This window comes from Hydra vulgaris, chromosome 14 (assembly GCF_038396675.1).
Source record: "Hydra vulgaris chromosome 14, alternate assembly HydraT2T_AEP".
Lineage (NCBI taxonomy): Eukaryota > Metazoa > Cnidaria > Hydrozoa > Anthoathecata > Hydridae > Hydra > Hydra vulgaris.
Genome location: NC_088933.1, coordinates 24,125,313 through 24,147,223, shown reverse-complemented (window position 1 = coordinate 24,147,223; position 21,911 = coordinate 24,125,313). Strand labels below are relative to the sequence as shown.

General features: G+C 31.7%; 1 protein-coding gene across 1 annotated transcript in view; it reads left to right on the top strand.

The window, feature by feature from the left end:
* LOC100212564 (protein DD3-3) overlaps positions 1–21,911 on the top strand; it is a 78,975-nt gene that overhangs the window by 11,999 nt on the left and 45,065 nt on the right. Inside the window, exons 2-3 of the mRNA XM_065818248.1 lie at positions 14,771–14,824; positions 15,035–15,217. Coding sequence (XP_065674320.1) covers positions 14,771–14,824; positions 15,035–15,217 — 237 coding nt within the window. The remainder of the gene's footprint in view (positions 1–14,770; positions 14,825–15,034; positions 15,218–21,911) is intronic.

Sequence of the window (21,911 nt, the reverse complement as noted above, 5' to 3'; positions counted from 1 at the left end):
AAAATGTCTAGGGAGGTTGTATCTAAAAATTAAAAGTGTTGTTATTTTTGACCACACTACCACATTATTACTCTATAAACACGCATCTAGTATATTTGAATTAGTCATTCGAAAAACAAAGTCATTTTTTAAACTTAATTAAATAATCATATTTTCAAGATCATTATAGGTTAATACATCGTTAGCTGTAACAACAACATTAGTCATGTTTAAATAGTTTTATGCAGTATACTGCATAAAACACTATAGTGTTATTATATTTCTTTGAAAAAACAATTAGTTGATGAACTTTAGTAAATTTTTTTAAATTTACCAAAGTTCAATATTTTTGGCTTATTGTTTTACAATATTTAAAACAATAAGTCAAAATTATTGAACTATAGTAAACTTTAGTAATTTTTAATAAAATGTTATATAATTAATTTATATATTGAGAGGTTAAATATTACTTTCATATAGTAATACAAATAATTTAGCTATAAGACATTGTTTTACTTTAAGAATTAGTTAATACTAAAAGTAAAAGTTAATGTTAAAATGAAATCTTTATCTATTTATATGTATTTAAATTATATAATAAATTTGATAAAAAAAAAATTCTTTTAATAGTAATATTTCGTAGTTTTTAAATTTTATTCTATTGTAATTTGTTGTTCTATATCAGGAAATACCGTATGCGGTGCTACATTATAAGTATGCGGGGCTACGTTATAAGTGTGCGGGGCTACGTTATAAGTGTGTGGCGTTACATTTTAAGTATGCGGCGCTAATTTCCGGAATAGTTTCAACAACTTTTAAAAACTGAAATAAAACAAGTAACAATTAACCAATTTATTTGATTCTTTTATTAAATGAAAGATACAAGTTTTGGCAACATTACTCAATTCCATTGAAAAAAAAGCGTCTTACACGGGTTTTATGTGGTTCTATAAATCCCAAACTGAAACCAAATGGAACTCATTGTGGGACTAGCTTTTTTTTTAACTGGGATATGGGCCCTTTTGGTCTCAATCATGGACTCAACTCTGGTCCAGAAACTGTTGCAGGTGTTCAAGATGAAAATGGTTGGCATTTAGCCCCAGCTTTTCTTAAAATCTTCAACACTATTATAAGCTTTTGCACAAGCCTTTGACTCAACATATACCCATTTAGAGTAGTTAAAAGGATTCAGGTCTGATGAACTAGGGGACTAGATGTATTTGGGCAAGAGATTCGGAATGTTTCGTTTCAGCCACTTCTGCGTTTTCTTCAAGGTGTGACACAGTGTCCCAACCTGTTGGAACACCAACTTGGTATCCTGATAGTAATTGGTCTCGTTCTAAGGCTTGACATGTGTGTTCAGGATGTCTATGCAGATATCAGAATCAATTTTTTTATTAATCTGATGAAACAAGACAAAAAAAATATCACTAATACCGGGTGCTTTGTTTGAAACTTAAAACTGACCTTTACTGGAACTTGCTTATGTGCCTGGATTGATATGTAGTGGTCTGTTAGGTTGTTTGTGACATAGTCAACTGTAAACGACTTCTCGTCAAATAACAGTATTGTTGGGACGCTTTTTTTTAGAATGCTACAAATTTTCTTTAAACAGCCAAAGTCTTTTGGCTTTTTAAAGTGTCAGTAAGCAGGTATTTTTTTACCCTGGCTTAACTTGGACTTTAGTTCCTGCTTCACCACCACTCGAATCGTTTTCTCACTGACAGAAAACTCCTTGGTTATCTTCCTCATTGATTGGACCAGATTTTTCTGAATTTGTTTTCGACGGCCTTGACAAATTTTTTTGACCTAGCCGGGATTTTTCTTTTTAGCAAACTTACGTTCAACCAGTCTGGACTTGTTATAACAGTTAATCACGTAACGAAAGGGTTGTTCATAAAGTAAGTACGCTTATAGGGTAGGGGTGGGATCTGCATAAGCTTATGGGGTGGTAGGAGGGGTTGAATATAAAAGTACGTACGCACGAATTAAAAAAAAAAAATTAAAGTTAATGCTTGTTTTTCTAACTTATAAAAATACTTAATAATAACTAGATGTTTTTAAATAAATTTCTGGATGTTTTTGAATATAATGAAATCACAGGTTGGGAGGATGGAAGTATACTTGCCCTTAAAAGATGATCTAATTAAAATCTTTTTTTGGAAACTTTAAAGTTCTTTTTATTAAAGTAACTTAAAAATTAGTAAAAGAAATTTAAATTTAAAAATAAAAACTTAATAAGTTTTAATAGGCTTGATAAAAATATTGTTGATTTTTGGTTCCAAATAAACGGCCTTGCAAGTTTATTTGGCACCTCATAGTAACCGTTTGAAGCTTTTATAAATGTAACGTCTCACATGCTTGGTTACGTTTATTAGTTATTTAGGAATAGTTTTAATGACAACGCATAATTTTTGATTTGCTTGCGATAGTCAAAACGCTTTGTTTGCGATATAATAAATATAAATAATAAGTTAAAAATAGTCGGAAATATTCAAAACAATTGTTTTGACTACTTCCGGCCTGGAGATTTTCTTTCAAACTTTTAATGTCATAGTTTTTAACATACCCATGTTGTTGTGCCTATGTTGCTGTACCGCAATTATAGTTGGGTAATAATTATCGTGAGGAAGACACGTTTGTGCTTAAATGCAAAAATTCTTAACATTATTATTTCTTGAATATAAAAAATTTTACGTAACAAAACTGCATAATCGGCCCATCTTATCTCAAATATAAGCAGGGTAATTTTTTTTGATAATCATTTTAATCTAAGAAGCTTGAGAAAACTGGAGATTATAAATTAGGGTGGTCCTTAAAAATGAAAAGTTGAAATGTTGTGCTCCCACCCCCTAGAATTGTTCGTTTATATGATAAGATGTTTGTGTAAAAATATTTATACATTTGGTTGATGTTTAGAGGTCGCCCAAGCATGTTCTATAAATGTTATTTTGGCTTATTTAAAAAAAAAATTAGTTTATGAAAATTGTTCATGAAACATTGAAACTAATCAACACTTTCACCTTGTGGTCGATTCAGGTGTTTAGTAATATCAACCATCAACTAATTAAGTAATAAGTATTCTTTGATGCATGTTGGTTGACGTCATTTAGCATAAACGTCATTTTTCAAAATATTAATGCGTGTTTTGTGAGATAATTACCAGTTAATGCAATAGAAACGCCTCACTATCTGCAATTCAACTAAGTAAATACAATACAAGGAGTCAGAGGAATCTTCAAACCAGGAATAGTGAGTATAAATTTATCGTTTTATTTTGTTTTTTGCTCCTTGACCAGTTGAAATTGTATTGCGTCATTCGTTGTATTTGTAGGCAGCGCAAAAAATCAATTGCTGTAATTTTTTTTATGCATTGAAAGCAATTTACTACTTATTAATTTTGCATCACTCAACACTTTCTACAATTAATATGAATTTCATGAGCGATTGACCATTTTATCATTTTAAGAAATAGCCTATGGGCCTAACGCATGTCCCATCGCACTGTGTGAACTTTATTTGTTCTTTATTTCACTTTGTAGGCGAAACATGACAACACGTAGTAAGTCGGCACTATATCTCCAGGGTGAACCAACTACTGCAGTTTCCAGCATCCGCCTTGCATCAAATGGTGAAGCACTAGGGCTTTTCTGTCATCATCATCTCAATCTTGGACTCACAACACGCCAAGCATCATCGTATGTGATTGAAGAGGTGACAAAAGTCTGGAACATTGCTCGTATTCCAACTTGCCGGAAGGATCATGCCATTGCCAAGTTGGAGCTACTGTATAAGGAATGGTCAACTCTGAAAAAGCACAAAACACGCCAGTCGGAGTCGCATACATCAAATGAAACCCAATTTTGTGGCAAAATGAACGATCTCCTTGATATCGCTCACGCTAACGCTGTCACGATAATAAAAATCCAGGAAGATCTCGAGTTTCTTGCCGCACAGCGGGAACCTGGTTGACGAGGTTATATGGGCTCAATCGACACAGCACTGGTAGCCAAGGAAGAACGGAAGGCAAAGCGTACTGAGCTGGAAAATGCTAGAAGAAAACGAGCGAAGGACCAATGGGCTCAGGCTTCAGCCAGTGCAGTGTTGGATGAAAAAGACTACATCAGTGAAGAATCGATGTAGTCTTCACCGCATCGATGATGATGGTGAATTCAGTGCGCATAAGTTCTGTACTCCACCAAAAAAAAAATAAGAGCAACGAAAAAAGTAATAACACCTCAGTTAGCTGCTGCATTAGATCGCACCAAAATGAGCGACAGGAAAGCCACTTTCGTCATTGCTGAAACTGCTCAAAGTTTGGGATATGACATCAGCGACCTCAGTATAAACCGTAGCACTATAAAGCGTGGACGTGAGAGATATCGGTCGGAAATTGCAGCAGCTTTGAAGAACAATTTGTCAAGTGATGTACCGTTGACAGTACATTGGGATGGCAAGTTAATGCAGGATCTTTGTGGCAACGATCATGTTGACCGCCTTCCAATAATAGTTACAGGTTTTGGTGTCTGTCAGTTGTTGAAGGTAAGCAAGATGGTTGGTGGAACAGGAAAAAATCAGGCGTCAGTGGTAGTCCAAGCACTTCAAGAGTGGAGAGTCCAAGATCGTGTTATTGGAATGTGTTTCGACACAACCAGCTCAAATACTGGAATTCACATTGGGGCCTGTGTTGAAATTGAGCGAGCACTTGGCAAGGATTTGCTGTACTTGGCATGTCGCCATCATATAATGGAGCTGTTGGCCGGAGCTGCATTTACAGCAAGCCTTACCCCCTCGTCTGCCCCAGAGGTTCTGCTTTTTAAAAGATTTCAGCAGAAATGGTCCGTTTTGGATCAGACAAAGTATGAGACAGGCTCAGAGTTGGGTGAAATTCCGTACGCAGTGAAGCAGGAAACACTGGAGTTTGCTCATAGCCAGTTGCTCCGTGAGTCAGTGCGAGACGACTATCGTGAACTCCTCCAGCTGTCCATCATCTTCCTCGGAGGTTCACCTGATCCTGCACGTGGAATCAACTTCATGGCACCAGGTGCCATGCATCACGCTAGATGGATGTCAAAAGTTATATACTCACTCAAAGTCTGGATGTTCCGGTCACAATTTAAGCTCACAGCATTTGAAGAGAAAGGCCTCCGTAAGATGTGCGTCTTCACAGTCATCATATATCTGAAAGCCTGGTTCTCTGCACCACTGGCTGCCAGCGCTCCTCGTAATGACCTTCAACTGCTTCAGAATCTCTACAGCTACAGGCAGTTTGACGAAAAAATTGCCATAGCTACTTGCAAGAAGCTTGAACATCACTTGTGGTATCTGTCGGAATATTTAGTGGGCCTTGCCTTTTTCGATCCAAACGTTTCATCCGAGACAAAACGAAACATGGTGGATGCACTACAGTCCAAACAATCTGTTCAACCTGGTCCAAAACGAATCATTCTAAAAGCCAGCGAGTCATCGCAACACAACTTAGAGGACTTCGTAACTTCAAACACTCGTGATCTTCTCAGCAGTCTCCACATTGGTTCTGATTTCTTGTGCGCGGACCCCGAAACATGGGAAGGCAGAGAGGATTACAAGCAAAGCACAACAATTGTGAACAAACTTCTGGTCACAAATGAACAGGGTGTAGCCCTTGTGCAGGAGTTAAATAAACTCATAACCCATGATGAGGACCAGTTCTAATTCCTTCTGCAAGTTGTGGCCGATCACCGACGTCGCTACCCGGATTGCCTCAAGTCAACACTGCAGGCACAGACTGTCTTATAGGCCTGCTAATTTAGTCATTACTGTGGTGATTTTGAACATTGAACAATTACAACACACTACACTAGTAATACTATATCTCTACACTGCCATTACATTAACTATGAGTTACAAACACTAATAAGAATACTGTTGAACTGTCACTTCAGTCAATTACTCTTTTCGGAATAATCGTAATCGGTGTTCATGTTTGCTATACCCTATAAAAAGACAAGCTGGGCGACCTCACAACACTGTCTGATTGCATAAATATTTTTTGCAGGTTCTCTTGTTACCCAAAGGAACATTTTAAAAGGGTGGGAGCTTAACATTTCAAAAAAAAAATTTTTTTATTGCTTTAAGGACCACCCTATTATAAATTTTTGAAAAGTATTTTACCTAAAAAAAATATAAGAAATTGAAAACTTTCAACTCTGAACATCAAGGTGACAGGGAAGTGTATTATTTTGCAATCTTTTAAAAGATCATTTGCAAAAAATGAAATAAAAAAGACTTGTCGAAAAATTTGTGTAGTTGATCTTTAAGCGCTTTTATTGGCATACAGAAACAAACTTTTAAAATCAACAAACTGGTGAGAATGTTTGCAGAGAGAATAAAATTAGAATAAAATATGAGATTTTGTCGGCTGACCAATTGGTGCTTCCGATTTTGATTTTTGACTTTTTTGAATATCAAATTTAAAAGAAGTAGATGGTATTTTATTGATTCAAAATCTATTTTGTCTGCTTTATCAGATGTTAACAAAGCTCCTGGTCTCTAATCTGATATTTCGTTTATGAAAGGAGGCTTCATTGCAATAGATTGAATATTTGATGTTTTAGCATTAGACCAAAAAGACATCAACTGACTTTTACTTTCTTCTGTTTTTCGTTTAAGTTCTTTTAAAACCAATTCATACGTCAATTCTTTATGCTGGCGGACGTGTCCCATCCTATGAAATACTCATAATCATGACAATAACTGTCCCAATCCTTAAGGTCAATTAATGAATACATATCTCGTTATGTTAATCCCTAATCCTAATCTCGTTGTGTTAATCCCTAATGGCCACTTTTTTGATGATTTTTTTTGCTCTTGCCCGGTGTAATTTATGAACGACCTCTAATATTTAAACTTCTTAAATAATGTTTTTTTCCTTTTAAATTTTAACTTTTTAATTCATAAAGAGAAAAGAGAGAGAGGGGGGGAGGTACTTCAAAAACGTACGTAAATTTCAAGGGGAAGGGGTGACTTGAAAGTATGCATGGCAACTGAAGGAGGAGGAGGGGTCAATTTTTTGAAATTTTTGGCGTATGTACTTTATGGACGAAGAAATTTATGTTGAGAAAATTAACGCTTTTTGTTTACTTTGACCAACGATCCACATAACTTTTAAGTTAAAATGTAAAATAGGACCATAAATATCTAAAAAAAATTTTTTTCAAATTTTTGGCGCCTAAGTTAGTCCAGAATGCAGCGCTGCATTCTGCATTTATTAACTGTGTTAATTTTACAAATATGCAACTCACTGAGTGTAGACACTCAGATATATTTGTTTTATAAATGTTTTAACCGTAAAATGCAAGTGCCATCATCTACATGTATAAAGACTTTGTATAATGATCTATTTTTTACCATACCTTAAAAATAATTGAACATTACTCAGCATTGATAGTTTTATGAAAAATGTACAGAATTAAAGCCCAACCCAGCAAACTAATCAATATTGAAAACAATAATATGCTTATAATTGTTAGGAAATATATACTTTGTGTACAAAAATTTTTTTTTTTAGTAACTTAACATTATTATATAAAAATAACAGTGTCTATATTATTAAAATGAACTGTTTGTATGTAAGTCCTTTATGCGTTCTTACGTCATCCGCCACCTTGATTCTTTTTACTGTTTTCTAAATTTTACACTCAGAAAAGCCGGGTAACTCTTTTAAAACCTAATAAAGAAAACTAATTGAAACAAGTATTATTTACATTTTTTTAATTTTTGGCAAGACATTATTTAGATATGAGTATTATTTTTAATTTCTTAACTTGATAAATAATAATTTTTTCTCCAATATGAAGAATAAATTAAGTACTCAGCCCGTTTTATCTATTTAGATTAAATGACTTAAAGCACAAGGACAACTGAAATCCAAGCGCATTGTTTGAAATAAAAATTAAATTAAAAAAATTATTGCAATTGTATTAATTTTCAATATTCTATAATTAAAAAGTGCAAGTTAAAAGCAAATAGTAGCGGGCAAAGCATTTATTTGTGGGTTCCTTAACTATTTGTTAATTTTTAAACACTCAATAATTGAATTAAAGGTAATAGTAATAAAAGACAACTAGGTTTTTTTTTTAGCGCAGAATGTTTACCTTCTTTACGCGGAATGTTTACCTTCTTTACGCGGAATGTTTACCTTCTTTTTACTTTACTTTTGTTACTTTTCAGGCAAAAAAGTAAAAAAAAAAAATAGAGTATTTAAACTTCATTATAATATTCAGTATAATACACACTATATTGCGAAACCGAAATCGGTACCCTTTGACGTTAGAGTCCAGCCATGCAACAAAATGCATACTATATAGTCATTTCACTTATTGCGTTATACATCCATAACGCAATAAGTGAAATGACTGTCTGTTTAGAAACTAATAAGAAAACGGTTATGCTATTTGTTGAAATTGGTGTTATCAAAATGCCCAAATTTGAATGCAACGTTTAAAAGTTAAATTTACTGACAAAATATTTTTGTTTGTTGTGCGCGTCAAAGCCTACACAGGTTTCAGCATATACTACCTCTCTCTCGAACCTAGGGAATATTGAGGTATACCACTATGACAGTTTAAAGTTACGTTACGGCTCAACCGGTTACAATTAGTAACAAGGTTACATTCTCTAAATTTTAACGCAGTAAATGTTTGTATATAAATATTGCCGTATTGCTAAATATCATATTTTATTTTATTTTTATTGTAAAACAGCTTCGTCTCAATTGGTTACATTGTCACGAAAAAAAAAAGTCAAAATTTGCAACGTTACGTCTCAATTGTTTTTTGTTTTTTTTAACTTTTGAAAGTGTCACCAAATGAGACGTAACGTTACGTAACTAAACCTAGTTATTAGACGTAACTAAAATACGTCTCAAACATAATTTTTTTTTAACATCTGAATTGGTTACACTTTATTAGATAATTTAAATTAAAAGAAAGACGTGAAGTAACTTAAAACAATTTATATTTGTGATGTTTTTTTAATTACTGGTATTGTGGTTTATCCTCCTCCGGCTAATTGCCATATAGAGGCCACATTACCAAGACCCGCAAAGACTGGTTCATCTCCAAAAGAAGAGTCATAATCTTCTCTACGGACCGAGAGTAAGGTGAGTTTGGGAAGAACGAAGATATCTTAGAATAAAAGACAGAAGAAGCGTGTTAGAATGATTGCATAGAGAAGGCAGGCAGGAATTGCACACGATGTAGAAGGTGAAAAACGTACTGTTAACAAGGTCACCTAATTAATGTACGCCGACAAAAACTTGAATGAAGTTCACTTCATATGAACTTTTCCTCAACTTTCATTGTATTGCAGTTTATTCTCCTCGGGCGTTTGCTTTGCAAAGGTATTAATAATGTTACAGTAGTAGATAAATAAAATTACAAGGTGGTCTACTGTTTCACTATTAAAATACATAAAGACAGACATCCAGGGGGCTCATGTTTAAAGAATAAAAAAAACCCACTATATAAAAAACGAAAACGAAAAAGCAAAAAAATTATAAATTGAAGGATTTAAAACGAAAAAGAAAATTTAAAAAAGAAGTTTTAATTGAAGGATTTAAAACGAAAAAGAAAATTTAAAAAAGAAGTTTTCATAAAATATATCTGGGCATTTCAATTTATGAGAATTTTGTTATTAATTTCTAGATATTATTTTCTCTGCTCCAGATAAGAGAATCCCAGTCAGATGTTTTATTTTCAGACTGATTTATTTTTTGTTTGGCTAAATTTATAATTTTTGTTAGTTTATCGTTATAATTTTGGTTATTTAAGATTTTATTGTTTAAGATCCATATTTCTTTTCCAATATCTAAGTTTTTAAGAGTGATGGTGGCGCATATTGAATTATGGTGGTCGGAAAATGTCATCGGCTCGTGTTTTATGTTTATTAATTGTCGCATGTGTTTGCTAATATATAAGCGATCTAAGCGGGAGAATGTGGTGTTATTGGTGGATTTATAAATATATTCTTTTGTGCAAGGGTTAAATTTCCTCCACGTGTCTTCTACGTTAAGCTCTTTTAATAATATTTTAAAGGCTTTGATTAAGAGACATTTTTTTCGATTTATTTGTGGGTGCCAATTTATTTCTTTCAAAACCATGTTAAAATCGCCCCCAAGGATTATAAAATGGGAATTGTTTATTTTTATTTTTTTGAAAATAATTTTTTCCTTTCGAACTGGTCAGCTTGACTTGATCCGGATTTTGCGTATATATTAGCTGAAATAAAAGTGTGGTTATCTTTTTCCACAACGGTATAATTAAAATGTCCGTTTTCGTCATCGGTATGTTCAATTATTTTTAAGTTATATTATTATTTGAATACCATTATTTTTATTTTTTTTATTTTTTCTTATTTATTTATTTTTTCTTATTTATTTATTTTTTTTTATTAAATTTTTTAAAATTGTTTTGTTAATTTTTGTAGTTTAAATTTTTAATGTTATACCTTTGTTTTGTTATCTTAGTTTAAAGCTTATGGATACTATATATTTTTTATTTATTTGTTTTTTTTTATTTTGTGTTTTATTAATTTTTGAATTTTTTTTTTTTTTTAGCATTTTCAATATTTTTTATTTTCTTACATAATTTTTATAGTTTTAATTTCTGAAGTATTACTTTTGTTTTTTGTATTAGTTTTAAGTCCAGTCATTATGATTGTATGAAGAGTTATTTTGGATTTGTGTATTGCTTTTAATATAATTCATTGATTGTCCGACGGGTATCTTATTTGCTTTGTTTCTTTTTATTTGTCTTTCGAATTTTCTCTGATCATATTTTGCTTTTTTGTATGCCTTAAATATTAATAGTTCATCTTCCGAGCATTTTGTTTTATCGAAGCCGTAGAATAAATTTAAGTTGTAAATATGCCTCTCAGTATAATCTAAGCAAAGATATTCTGAGGGAAGTTCAATTTTTTTTTTCTGGTTCTTCTACTTTTTCTTTTAGCGTTATGTTTGCTTCATTTACGATGTTGTCGTTGTGAGATTCAATTTTTTTTTCAATATTATTGTTGTTAAAACTTTGACTTTCTTTCATGTGACTTTCTTCCTGTTTCTTGTGTTTGAGAATTTATTTCAGGCGGTTGTAATGTTTGATCGGGTGTCTTTGGTTTTGTTTTATTCAAGTTGTTGATATCGTTGTTTATAATTTGGTTTTCGAGAGAGTTTTGGCATATCACCATAGAGGCTTCTGATTCTTGTGTTTTTAAAAATTTAATTGTTGGTTCAGGTATTTCTTCCAATGTTTCTGGTTCATTTGTTACCGTTACTTTTTTTCTAGGATCTTCGGTCACTTCTATAAAATTTTCTTTTGGTTTCAGGTTATCTTCTTTGTTTTATCCGGTATAGATTATCCTGACGTTATACCCACAGAGTTTTAAAGATCTTGGTATTGGTTTATTTAATTGATTCATCATGGCAACTAGTATCCCTGTATAATAGGGTGTTCCGTTTTTAGGCATTTTGCGATATACTGTTCTTGTGTGTATATGTTTTCCATATCCGAGTTGCTCAAGAGCCACACCGACAAGTAAATATTATTTTTCGAGAGGCAAACCCATTACCGATCCTGCAACTCGTTTGCGAAGGTTTCTTGTAGGAGTAGAATTATAAAAATGGTGGATTACACCATTAATTACAAGACCATTTTCAAGGATCAACGATTTCGAATTGTCAGTTTTCATGACAATCTCGATCATTGTCCCTTTACGAATAATTTGCAAGCCTTCCAGATCGTGATCTAAATTGGTGTTTTCAATAGCGAATAAAATATTAGGCTCAGTTATATTTTCTGTTATTTCACACAACAGGGTTCTTTTCAATGTGCTAAATTCATTAGACAATTTAGAGTTAAAATTTGTTGCCATAGCTTGGGCATAGCTTTTATTAAAGACGTTTAAGTCTATTTTATTTTCCGATGTTTCCATTTTAAGATTAATTTATAGCGTAAACAGGGTTTAACGAATGAATATTTTCCTTCAACGCTCGTTTCTCACACATACACGATCTTCTTTACTCAAAAGTTGTTTTGAAACAACTAAATGCCCTTACAAACTAAAGTCGCCTTACAGCAACCCGATGTAGGGGAAGGGTAAATACATTCAAGCACATAAACCAATACTACTCAACGATTAATTTACAGGCAACTTTAAAAAAACCCTACAAACTAAAGTTGCCTTACAGGCAACCCGTTGTAGGAAAACGGAAAGAAAAAACACAGGGACTAAAAAGTTTCAGTATGTGTTTTATTTTTATTACTTTTATAATGATATACATAAATTAGCTACAGCTAATAGAGTGCATTTTCGACGACATTATTAAAAACATTAATATTTTATATACATTTTTGCTTGTGGGTTTATAAAAACTTGTAAAGTATAACGCTTGTATTATTGACCAAAAAAAAAACAACGTAACAAAATCTAGATATGAGACGTAGTTAAAAACTAATTAAAACGAATCTATTTTCTAATCAGTTTTAAAATATATATATTTTTTAGCTGCGAATTTCTCGACAAACGCATTGTTAAATACTGTAACTCATGAGTTACGGTATTTAACAAAATTGTTTTATCAATAATATTATTTATATATTTGATTATTTACGCATTTGATTATTGAAAACGCAATAACACGAAATTTTTAAAAAAAAATTTACCCACACTTGTGGGTTAGTTTTTAAAAAGGAGTTCTTATAGGTAAATAAATCTTTTAAAGCTTTAAAAGTTGTATTCATGTTTTAAAAATAAAAGTACATTTAAAAGTTAAGATAATTAACGGTACTTAAGCAATCTAATTAGATTGCTTGTGTACCGTAAGTTATTTTACCTTATAAGCTTCTTATTACCTTTAAAAGTATAACTAACCAAGACATAACCTAGCGTAAAACATTTAAGAATTAAAACGTTGTTAAAATACGTTACAAATATAAATTTTTTACTCTACGCTGTCTTTTTTTTTTATATAACGGGTAACTAATTGAGATGTAACGTAACGTTAAAAAAAGTCAATCTATGAGACGTATTTAAGTTACGTCCCAAATCTAGATTTAGTTACGTTTCATTACGTCTCAATTGGTTACACTCTAAAAAGTTAAAAAAAAAACGAAAACAATTGAGACGTAACGTTGCGAATTGAGACTTAATTTTTTTGGGTGATAAAGTAACTAATTGAGACGAAGCTATTTTACAATAAAAATAAAATAAAAGATATTTAACATTATGGCAATGGTAAACAGATAATTACTGCATTTTCAAGTTTATTTACTTAATATTTAATTAATAGTTAGAGAATGTAACCTTGTTACCAGTTGTAACCGATTGAGACTTAACGTAAAATGCTATAGAGGCAAGATGCAAATTGGTGAATGATAGCAGGTAATATAGATAGTCATGCGTCAAAAATTGACCACTCTGTTACAGAAACAGTATTTTGTTGCAACTTCAACTGATTGTTAGTTACCTCATCATTAGTTATACATTTGTGTCACAGAAACTCTGGGTTAAAGAGTCAGCCTAAAAGAGGAGATCAGGAGCACTGGCATGTTGATGCTTAAAAAGATGTCATACCTATTTGGAGCTGTTCTAGAACAGATCCACTCAGAATTTGGCATTGGAGATAAAATCACAATGATTACCGCTGTTAATAGGTCAAATATTTGCAAAGCATTTAACCTGTATTTACAAGAGTTAATTAGTAGTCTTCATACAACACATGCATCTGAACAACCGCTGATGAAGAACTAAGAATAGAGCTAGCTTATGTTGATGATGTTCTTACTAAATCTTATTCAAATTCAGATCTTAAATATGAAAAATATATTGTTGTTATTGTTGTTGTTGTTAATAAAAAGCAACTTTTCATTGTTATCAGTTCATAGTTTTATTTTTTTCTTCCCGCGAATCTATGCTATTTTGTAAAGATTTTATTTTAAATTGCAAATAATCCATGAATGAACCATAGAAGTACAAGCAACTTACATGTCTCTTATACATCCATGAATGAACAAGGCTATAGTATTTTAAAGTTTTACTGATTTTTCAAAAAACTACCAAAACCCTAAAAACCCAAAAAGCTAGGTTTCCAATAAAACTAATCTAAATATCTGCCTAATATTATAATCTTGAATTTAGATTTATCAAAGTCACAACAAATATTATTAGGAAAAAAATGTAAAATTTGAGTATGCATGCTTGGTTGCTATTTATTCTTTAATGACTGAAGTCACTTGGTCACCAACTAAGGTGATATTGCTTTAATTTAATTTTTGTAAACAAAATATATAGACCAAGAACTTGGTTTATATATTTTGTTTACAAAAATTAAATTAAAGCAACATTGCCTTACAACTTTGTAAGCTTTCAACTTTGTAAGCTGTCAGCTTACAACTTTGTAAGCTTTTATAAAAAACATGCAACGTAGCTTTGTATCTGTTATTTAATTTCTATGTGTTTGGTACGCTACTATTTGCAAATATATGCTATTTGGTAATAGTAGCCTACCAAACACATTTGTGCTATCTGACCCATTTAATTTTTTTTTTTTTTGGTTTTTTTTAGTTTACAATACAAAAAGTTTTAGATTTGCATTGTTGAACAATTTTATTATTATAACAATTGTATAGTTTAACAAACATTATCATTTAGTCGCTTTTTAAGCTCTACATCATAAAACAATATTTGCCTATATTACTATACATTACAAGACAGTGTTAGTTTGTAATACAAATTTAGTTTTTTTTTATTAAATTAGGGGAAGCAATGATCGACTTGATGAGCCAGTTAGAGAGCGTGATAATGGAAATCGGTAAAGATTTTTCAAAAAATGTTTTGAATTTTGTAACTAATTTAAATATTATTTGGGTGTAATCTGGTTGTTGTCTTACTGTAGCATGTTATATCATTGTGAAAAAGTGTTATTAATATTACTGTAATTATTATTTATTCATTTTATTGTAATTAAATAATCAATTTTAACTTGAATAAAAATTATTCTAATGTATCAAAATATATGTAGTTTGTTTGACTCTCAAAACAATGCACGTGGTGGGTACAATGTTGGAAATTTGTATTATTATGAAGGATCACAACTGACAATTGAGTGGACTAACCAACATTCTTGTGGTGGGCCTAATGCCAATTGTGAAATTGTTGTACAGTATATGTGCGGTGAAAATTTACGAGATGGTCTGATAACAAGGTTTTATTTTTAATTGAAATTTTTATATTCAAACTGCTTTTTTATAGTTATATTTGCTTATTAAGTTTTATCACTTACAAATAATTAGAAAGACTTGAGACTCTGGCTACTTTTTTCTGTACTATTTGTAATCATAATTATAATGTGTAATGGTTTACAGTGGTTTTGCTTTTCCTTGAGTAACCATAAATCAACATGATTTTAAGGATTGAAGCTTGTTAGTTGTGGTGATCCTAATTTGATGAAAAACATTGTTGAAACTGTTTTTCATCAAATTAGGGGAACCTATCAGTGTTGAATTTTAACTTATAGTGGTTGACTCATCAATCATTAAAAAAATTGTATACTTTGATTTTATGATTTGATCATATTTTTTTAAATTTCATACCTATATGATTGGCAATGTAGAATGAAAAATTCAATCCATTTCAAATACATCAGTTTCCATTTCAAAGTTATTAAAAGACTGATTTTTACAACTTCATATACAGTTTGAAAAATGTTTGCTGTTATAATTTTTTATTAAAAAATTTGAAATGTTGTTCAAGTCTTTGAATCAAAAATTTGCTTTTTGCTCAATGTCCAGCAACTTGGCTTGTCGTGATTGGTGTAATTGTATGCAGAAGGTATTTCAGATGCTGTAATTTTGAATTCTTCAATTTTTGTTGCAATTTATTTGATTTTTTTCTTAAACTATTGGATATCTAGAGCAAAAAATTTCTTTCTCAAACAATTTAAGTGATGTCTTTAAAACCTAAGAAAAATAAAAGATTGTTTAACTTTAACCATTGTTTAACCGTTTCCCGCCAGATGATTATTAAACAACAAAGACATTTTGAACATTTTTTTGGTGTAATATAGATTGTTCCTTTTATTCCAAAGATAAAGATTTGTGGTTACTTTATTATTTTTTTGCTATTTTTAAAACGAGATTTTGTACTTCAAAAATGATTCAGAAAAAGGATCATGTTTAGTTTTCTGTCATAATGAAGCCAAGTGTTTTGTCATAATCTTTTATTACCTCCAAGGTTCTTAACAGACGCAGGCTGGCCCACCGGTAAACTGGGAAATTTCCTGGTTCTCTCCCCTCATAACCCTTCCCCACCTTGATGCTCCTCTTCACGCCACAATATTGTTAACATATTTTATATAGTAACTGTAAAACCATTTCACGTTATCGCTACATGAGCAAACTCATGAACCTTCAACGCTCCAATTAAAACTTCAATTATCAGTCAAGAAAAAGCTAATAATTTTTTATCATACTTAGTTTATTTTTTTATAATTTATTTAATTAATATTTGATATCACTTTTTTTTAAATTTACAAATAATGTTTTACTTAATGACTTTTATAGTCCAGCTTTGCATTTTTTTAATGGAAACAATTTCAAGTATGATATTTTGTGAATTAAAATTGTTTAATATTTAAAAATGAACTAAGTTCATTAAATAACAATACCAGAAAAATGTTTAACAAAAAAAAAAGGTTCCATTCCAGTGCGTTTCAGGAAAAAAAACACTGATATTTGATTTATATTCCGCTTGTTGAGGCTGTGGGTAGGGGCTTGTAAAGTGTAGATTTTTAAAGTTATAAAAAAAAATGATGGTTTTTCAGAACAAAAAGAAGAAACAAAGAATAATAAAAAACAGCTTACTGTCATTTTGTAATGTTTTTCAACCTTTTCTTAATTTTATAATTTTGCAAAACAAACAATGTTGCTGCACAAAGAAACAATTTGAGAAATGCATTAAAAGAAACATGGTCTCTTCTTCTTCTCACAAGAAAAATGATTTAATCTTTTCTCATTCATAAACCAAAAGCTTAGCCACTACAAACAATACTGCATATAACTTATTTTAATTTGCTTATTTATCTTCAGATAAAGTTACAAAAACTACTTTTTAACATACGCAAAATTGAATAACACTTACTTAAATTTATTATTAGTTTTTATTTAAATAGATAAAATTTTAATTGATATTATGGAAAAGTATAGTATTTTTTTAAATACTATAATAATATAAGTTTAAAACAATCTTTTATGTTTAATCTTCTTATGCACTCCCTAATGATTAAGTATCTGATTCAAGTTGAATCTTACCTCTTACAAAACTCACCAGGCTTGCTTGCTCTCAGTGAAACTAATTTAAATTGTGCTATTCCTTCTTCTGACCTCACTGTTAATGGGTACTATCCTTTGATTTGCAAAGACTCCATTAGTCACATGTTTGGCTTAGGGGTATACATACGCATCAATTCACCTAATTGTTGTGAAATCAGGTTTGAATCTTTTGACCAATTTTTAATGTGCTTCCATGTAACATATTAAAAAATGTATTACACAGAAGGTAGCACCTCTTCACTCTATCACCTTTTTCTTTGTTCTTTATTGTTCTCCTTCTTCCCAAGATTGCACTCTCTTAGATATAATTTCTGATCAACTTGACCATACTCTCTCTCTTTACCCCTCTGCCAATATTGTTGTTATTGATGGCTATAATGCTCATCACACTAAATTGTTAACCTCTAACATCGCTGACCCTGCTGGCACTAAAGCCTATAACTTCTGAATTTCTCCTATTCAGATAGTTACTATCTCCTACTCAGGTAGTTACTTTATGACTCATTTTCCTGACAACCCTAATCATTTACCTTCACTCCTTGATTTATGTCTTGTCTCTAATCCTAGCTTGTGTTCAGTTTCTTTTTTTTCTTTTTAAGGTGGTTCTGACCTTGCAATAATCTCTTTAAATCTTTCATCTCATACTTCTTTTTCAGACTCACTCTATCATCACACTACTTACTACTAACCTAAAGCTGACTGGGGCACTTATCATAATTTTCTTTGTGACGGTCCTTGGGCTGAAAAATGTGCCTCTTAGGTAACCTCCTGGATTCAGGCAGGAATGGAAGTTTTAATTCCTTTTTGTTTGTTCCAAGTCAAGCCTCATTCTACTCCATGGTTTTCACTCACTTGGGCAGCTACTATGTCTAATCCTAATCTTTTTTTTAATCTTTTTCAAAAGAAAAGCTATTTGTTCTCTCTTGAGAACAAACAACTATTATTTATTATTACAAAAAATCGATGTAAAAAGGTGCTGTCAGATGCTAAGCTCTATTAATCTGGGTTCACCTAGTCTAGTATCTTATCTCAGAAGTTAGGCTCTAAAAACTTTTGGAAAATTGTTAATAAGGGTAGGTCTGACATTCCATCTCACATTCATGGGACTGATCTTATTACCTCTCCCAAGGAAAAGGCAAAACAATTTGCAAAGAACCTTTCTTTGCAATTTTCTTTTCCAACTCAACTCTTTTTTTTGGCCATTCTCTTCTTTCTATTTTAATTAAACAGGTTAACCAATTGTTAGACATTCAAATCATCCTGCGTCCGTTGCTAAAGTCGTATCTTGATTAAACTCTTCTACGGCTTATGGTCCAGACAACATTCCTGTCACAGTCTTACAAAATTGTTCTCCAGAACTCTATTCAATTTTCTCTTGACTATTTAATAAGTGCTTGACTGAGCCTTGCTTTCCTGCCTGCTGGAAAATGGCATCTTTTGTTCCAATTTTCAAAAACTCTGATGAACATTCTGACCCCTCCAATTATTGTCCAACCAGTCTTGTTTCTGTTATTAGCAAAGACTTTGTGTCTTTGATAAACAAATTTCTCGCATCATATCTTGAGTCAAATAACTTGCTCTCAGACAATCAATACGGGTTTTGATCCTCTTACTCTATGGCTGACTTGCTAACTGCTATGACTGAAAGATTTTATCGTGCATTTGACAGAAGCGAAGAGGCTAGGGCTAATGCTCTTGACATATCTAAGGCTTTTGACAAAGTTTGGCATGATGGTCTTCTCCATAAGCTTATTTCATATGGTGTATTTGGGAAAGTTTTTAAGATTATTAAGTTGTTTCTTTCTAACCACTTTATTAAAGTCATCCTCAAAGGCTAACACTTTTCTTTATTTCCAGCAACTTCTGGGGTACCCCAAGGGGCTATCCTTGGTCCTTTTTTGTTTCTTATCTACATTAATGATTTTCCAGACAAGCTTACATCTAAAGTAGCTCTTTTTGCTGATGATTTGCTCAACTTTATACTTTTGTCTTGACAAAAAGTCTTCTCTTTTCAATTGCTTAGAACAGGCATCTGATCTTGAATCTGATTTCACTTCTGTAACTGATTGGGGTTCACAGTGGCTTGTAAATTTTTATTCCAATGAAACTCAGTTATTTACTGCAAACAACTATCGCAGTACGGTTGACATATATATATATATATATATATATATATATATATATATATATATATATATATATATATATATATATATATATATATATATATATATATATATATATATATATATATATATTAATGAATGGCAACCCTCTCACTGACTCCTCTTCTTTATGTCATCTTGGATTATCATTTGCGGTAGTGGTGTAGTGGTGTAGTATCATTGGATTATCATTATGCGGTAGTGGTGTAGTGGTAGAGTGCTCCCTTCATAAGCGAGAGGTTCCGAGTTCGATTCCCACCACATCCCTGGTAGTACCGAGCTCAACTTTTTTCTCCGCGCAGGGGCCTTGTTCGTCAAGGTTCGTGTTTTGGAATTATAGAGTTGAGAGAGGGTTATAAACACAAGTAGCCTCCTCATCTGTAGTGGCCTTCTATGCCTTGGGGAGGTGAATTACAAAAAAAAAAAAAAAAAATTTACTACTGATCTTTTATGGAAACCATATATACAATCGATTGCTAAATTATCATCTGCTAAGGTTGCTTCTCTTTATTTTGCTTGCCATTTCCTCTCTCTCTTGATTCCATTCTCTACCTCTACAAATCTCTTATTTGTCCTTGTATGGAATACTGTTGTCATAATTGGGCTGAACCTTCTAATGATGTTCTTTCTCTTCTAGACAAGGTCCAAAAACACATTCTAAATGTAGTTGTAACAGTTCTATCTACTAAGCTAGAGCCTCTTTCCTAAGCTCGTAAAATTACATCTCTTTCTCTTTTCTACAAATACTATCATGGTTGCTGCTTAATGGAGCTTCATCTCTAGTTCCATCGACTAAAATTCATTCTCGCTTGACTTGCCATTCAGCTAAGTCTCATTCTTTTACTGTAGCTGTCACTGCATGCTCCAAAAACTTTTATTTTTCTAGTTTTTTTCTTTGCACATCAACTCTTCACAGGAACTCTCTCCCATCTTCATGTGTCTCTGATTCATACAACCTTCAACTTTTTAAGTCTTTTGTCAACTGTTTTCTTGCTCTATAACTGTTTTCATTTTTTCTAGTAACTCCTAACTTAATGGTGGTTGCTTGCAGTTTTGTTGGGAGTGAATCAGAATAGAAAAAAAAAGTTTTCTATTTACAATTATTTTTCAGAATAAAGATTTCGTGAAATTTAGCATATATAAAAAAAGTTTAAAAAACATTTTTATTCACAATATTTACCAATAGCAATATGTAACAGTAAGGTAGCAAATATCATAGTTGCAACATTAGTGTCTACACATTGCAATAGATTGCAAAAGCATCTTTGTTGAATGTTTAGTTTAAAAAGTGTTGCACAGATATAAAAGACATCATGGTCTGCTTTATTTACAAAAATTGAATTATGCATAATTAATGTACAATAAAAAAGTACATAAACCTTAACAAGGTTGTCTGTAGTTTTGTAATTCACAAAACTAAAGTTTAAAATGATTCTTAAAAGAGTTATTATTTAAGACAACAAGTCTCATTAAAAAATTGGTACTTATAGAATACTCTCCTCTGCCTAATTGTAGGCAGAGAGACAAATAATTAGAAGGAGTAGACACAACATTAAAACTTGAAAGATTGGGGTGTAGTAATTGTTGGGGTGTCTGAAGATATATTTGATTTAGTGTTTAAGGGATCGGTGGTTGATGACTGTTGCATCCTTCTTCAATGAATTCAAACCACCCTCATTAGAATTTGCCTTAGTATAGGACTAATGGTCTTTATCAACCTCTAAGGAAAAGTTACAGTGCAGTGGTTTGCTTTTCATCTGCATTAATAATCTTTCTTACCTCTAATGTGGTAATAATCTTACCTCTAATGTGGCACTATTTACTAAAGATCCAAGATTCTATGATAAAAGTTATCACCTTTAACTTCTCAGAACAGGAAACCAATTTTGATCTCTTCCATGGTATGATTGGGGCTTACAGTGGCTAGTAAAACTAGTGAACCCAAACAAAGTTCAGTTGCTAAGTAACTAATCATTATTGCAATAATGTTGAAGTTTCTGACAATTGACAAACTCTCAGCAAGGATTCTACCTTATTACTTCTAAATTATCTTTCAACACTGACATCACATGAAAGTTGTGTTTAATCAATTCCAAAATGAGCGTTGCCAAGTTAAAATTGGACCTGCTGAACAGGTGCAGCTACCATTCATTTATAAGGTTGGTTCAGTGACAAGTGTAAAGTGTGATGAGGGTGAGTGAGTCGGGTTGATGATGTTGCTGCTACATAGGAAAAAATATACGAATGGGGTTTGGTACTAATTTTTTTCAATTTTCCCTTTTTCAATTCATATGTTAGGCATATAATTATTTTCTCATAAGAGGATAAAAAGTTTTGAAAATATTATTTGGTAAGAAATTTAGTAAATCAATAAATTAAGGCTGAAACTGATACTGTTTGCAAA